Here is a 3,150-nt window from a genome sequence, read left to right on the forward strand (position 1 = left end):
GTCCAGGGCTTTCTTTGTGCACCACCAGTACTCCTGGAGGGTCTCGCCCTTTCAGGCGAAGACGGAGGCGGAGTCACGTGCGATGGCGGCAGCCGCGTGGTCTTGGGTTGAGAAGATGTTGCAGGAGCACCAGCAGACTTCGGCGCCGAGAGCGGTGAGGGTCTCGATGAGGTCGGCGGTTTGAATGGTCGTGTGGAGTGAATCGGTGATCTTGGCTCCTTTGAAGGGCTGTGAATTCAGCTCCATAAAGATGAAGACGGTGTTGGGTGATGTTTGCGTGAACGAGAAAGCCAAGTGCAATATTTGTGAAAATTTTAGTTTGCTTTTGTCCAATGGTAATTACATAGCATTGGTTAATGGAGTAAACCCTTACAGTTTTCTCAGATTTTCTCGGACATCAAGAAACATAAAGCTACACTTTTGAATTTTTTTGAATTTTAAATATATTTTTACATATTTACCCTTATATACTGATACCATACGTATTTAGATACTAACGGCAGGGATGTGCTTGTAATTACGTGGATACATTCTCTCTATGTGTTAATACGCTAAACCTCAGGGGAGGTCCCTAAAAATTACCCACAAGAATAATGAAGGGGGACCGGTAGCTTCAGTCTTTGGGTTATTAAATTTGGATGCTTTTTTTTTTTTAATTGTCATGTAGTAAGTTACCATCCCACCCATTACGAACCTTTTTTTAAAAGATATGATTTCTTGGTTCTAACTTCCAATGAAATGACCACATACGATGTATAATGCTGAACACTTGTTGACTTATTTAATTTTTTAAGTGAATTTCTTTTCTAAATAAAAAAAAGACTTGACGAGGAGGAGAGGCTGTCATATATTATTTGTCATCTCGATGACTGACAAGCTATAGACAGAACAAAGTAAGTTTCATATATTCTTCTCTTTAATTTTTGCGTTTCGACTTTGATCATTTCAGAAACATATCTTGATTATTACTCTGTTGTTTAGCTAAGGACATCTTTTTTTTTTCGTTTATTTATTTATTTATTTATTTATTTAATTTATTGGTTTCATTTGTTTTGATGGTGCTTACGCAGCAAGCGATCGAAGATGGCCAACGGCGAGCAAGAACCCATTGATATAGAGAGCTTAGCAAATTCTTTAAGAAAGAAGTTCAAGACCTTGCATCACTTACCCGAAAAGTGTTGCATCTACAGAGTTCCTGAGCAAGTACGGTGTTTAAATCCAAAAGCTCACGCTCCGCAATTAGTTTCTATTGGTCCACTTCATCATGGTAATAAGGAAGAGCTCAAAGCAATGGAAGAGCAGAAACTGAGATACCTTGAATATTTTCTTCAACGTACTGAGGTAAGCATCGAGACATTTCTTACATCCATAAAGAACAAGGAAGCCAAATTGCGTGATTGTTATGCAGAAACCATTAGACTTGAAAGTAAAGACTTTGTAACCATGGTTCTAGGGGATGCTGTGTTTCTTATTGAGTTCTTACTCAGATATAGTTGCCCTAGATCGATTACCATCGGTGACCCCATTTTCACAAAATCAAAGATGATATCCGACATGTGGCTTGACTTTTGGCTCTTAGAAAATCAGCTCCCGTTATTCATTCTTGATGACTTGTTTAATCTTGCCAAAACCGAAATGTATCATGATGATTACTATGGAGTTTCCTTGCTCTCTCTCACTCGTCGCTTCTACAAAGACATTCATGAGTTTCCCTCGATCGAGGAGAATTTGTTTGAAATCCATTTTTCGGAAGCTGAACATTTTCTTGATTTGCTAAGACTTTGTTTTCAGCCACCCCCGACCCAGTCCCAGTCCCAGCCCCAGTCCCAGTCCCGAGCTCAGCCTAATAAACTCAAGACTCAAAACATACCTTCCGTAACGGAACTTTACCAAGCTGGAGTCAAATTTCAGCTGGGTTCAAGCAAAAATCTGTTTGACATTACATTCAGATTCAATAAGGGCATTCTGGAAATTCCACTTTTTAGAATAAGCGAATCCACTGAAGTTTTATTCAGAAATCTTCAAGCTTTCGAGAGATTGCGTTGTGACACCAGATACATAAATGACTACGTTATCATCATGAATTACCTCGTCAACACTCCACAAGATGTTGAGTTACTTGTTCAAAACCGAGTTATTGAAAACTGGCTGTGGGACAATGAAGCTGTGTCGACTCTTTTTCACAACCTTGTCCAAGAAACTTCACTGTCTGCCATGGATTTCCAATAATCTGATCTTATTGAAAATCTCAAGGCCTATTGCGGACACCGTTGGCATAGGTGGAAGGCAATCTTGAAACAAGATTATTTCAACAATCCTTGGGCATCTATCTCTGTTATTGCAGCAGTTATTCTCCTTGTACTCACTGCCATACAAGCAACTTGTTCTATTCTACAATTATAGGTTCGGAAAATGGTTTGTTGGACTTTCATGTTTCAAGTGGGTGATATGTTTCATTATATCCAAAGCCATATTGCTTATCCATGGCCTGTGGCCAAAAGAGGAGCTATTATTGTAGCCACCGTTAGATCTGGCTCTCCTCCTTTTGTTGCTTTTAAGTGCTGATACGGATGCTTTCCCTGTTCAGATCAGTTCTATATAATTACTCTTTTATTAGGATTTTTTTTTTTTTGTAGAACAATAAGGTATATATTAAATATTTGAAGTTCTTTGAAGAATAAATTAGGCACCAACATTAAAAATAAAAATAAAAAAGGTTTTTTGTAAGATGCTATTTTTTAGAGGTTTTTAAACTTCTGTTTAGTGGACTAAATGTGTCGCGGGTCATGGCCCACAGGGAGCTGATTCTTGGCTGCTTTTTGTTAATGTAAATGATTAGACTAAAAACATGTGAAGAATTTTCAACAAGGGTGTAAAATCAACAATAATCAAATTTATTTGTGAATTTGCTCCTTTATCTTTTTCATCCAGGTCACTGTGTAAAAATGTTCAGTTTCCTGAGTTATATGTTCAAATTTTGTTTGATATTTTATTTCCCAATAAACATAATATGTTTATAATGTTTCGGCTGGGGGTGAGCCTCGGTTAATTTGGGGTGGGTTTTAGGTTTTATATAAATATATCCATGGAAGAGGGTGCTCAGGATCTTCTCGTGAATCTAGCTCATTCGCGACTATTTCTTCACCTAAA

At 37.9% G+C, this 3,150-nt stretch overlaps 1 protein-coding gene across 1 annotated transcript; it reads left to right on the forward strand.

Annotated features, from left to right (window-relative positions):
- The first annotated feature begins 831 nt into the window (after positions 1 to 831).
- On the forward strand, positions 832 to 2,574 carry LOC18045841 (UPF0481 protein At3g47200). The gene is made up of 2 exons (XM_006442752.2): positions 832 to 893; positions 1,071 to 2,574. Exon 2 carries the CDS (start codon positions 1,084 to 1,086, stop codon positions 2,227 to 2,229), a length of 1,146 nt encoding a protein of 381 aa, XP_006442815.1. The 5' UTR covers positions 832 to 893; positions 1,071 to 1,083; the 3' UTR covers positions 2,230 to 2,574.
- The last annotated feature ends 576 nt before the right edge of the window (positions 2,575 to 3,150 follow it).

This window comes from Citrus clementina, unplaced genomic scaffold, assembly GCF_000493195.1.
Source record: "Citrus clementina cultivar Clemenules unplaced genomic scaffold, Citrus_clementina_v1.0 scaffold_3, whole genome shotgun sequence".
Lineage (NCBI taxonomy): Eukaryota > Viridiplantae > Streptophyta > Magnoliopsida > Sapindales > Rutaceae > Citrus > Citrus x clementina.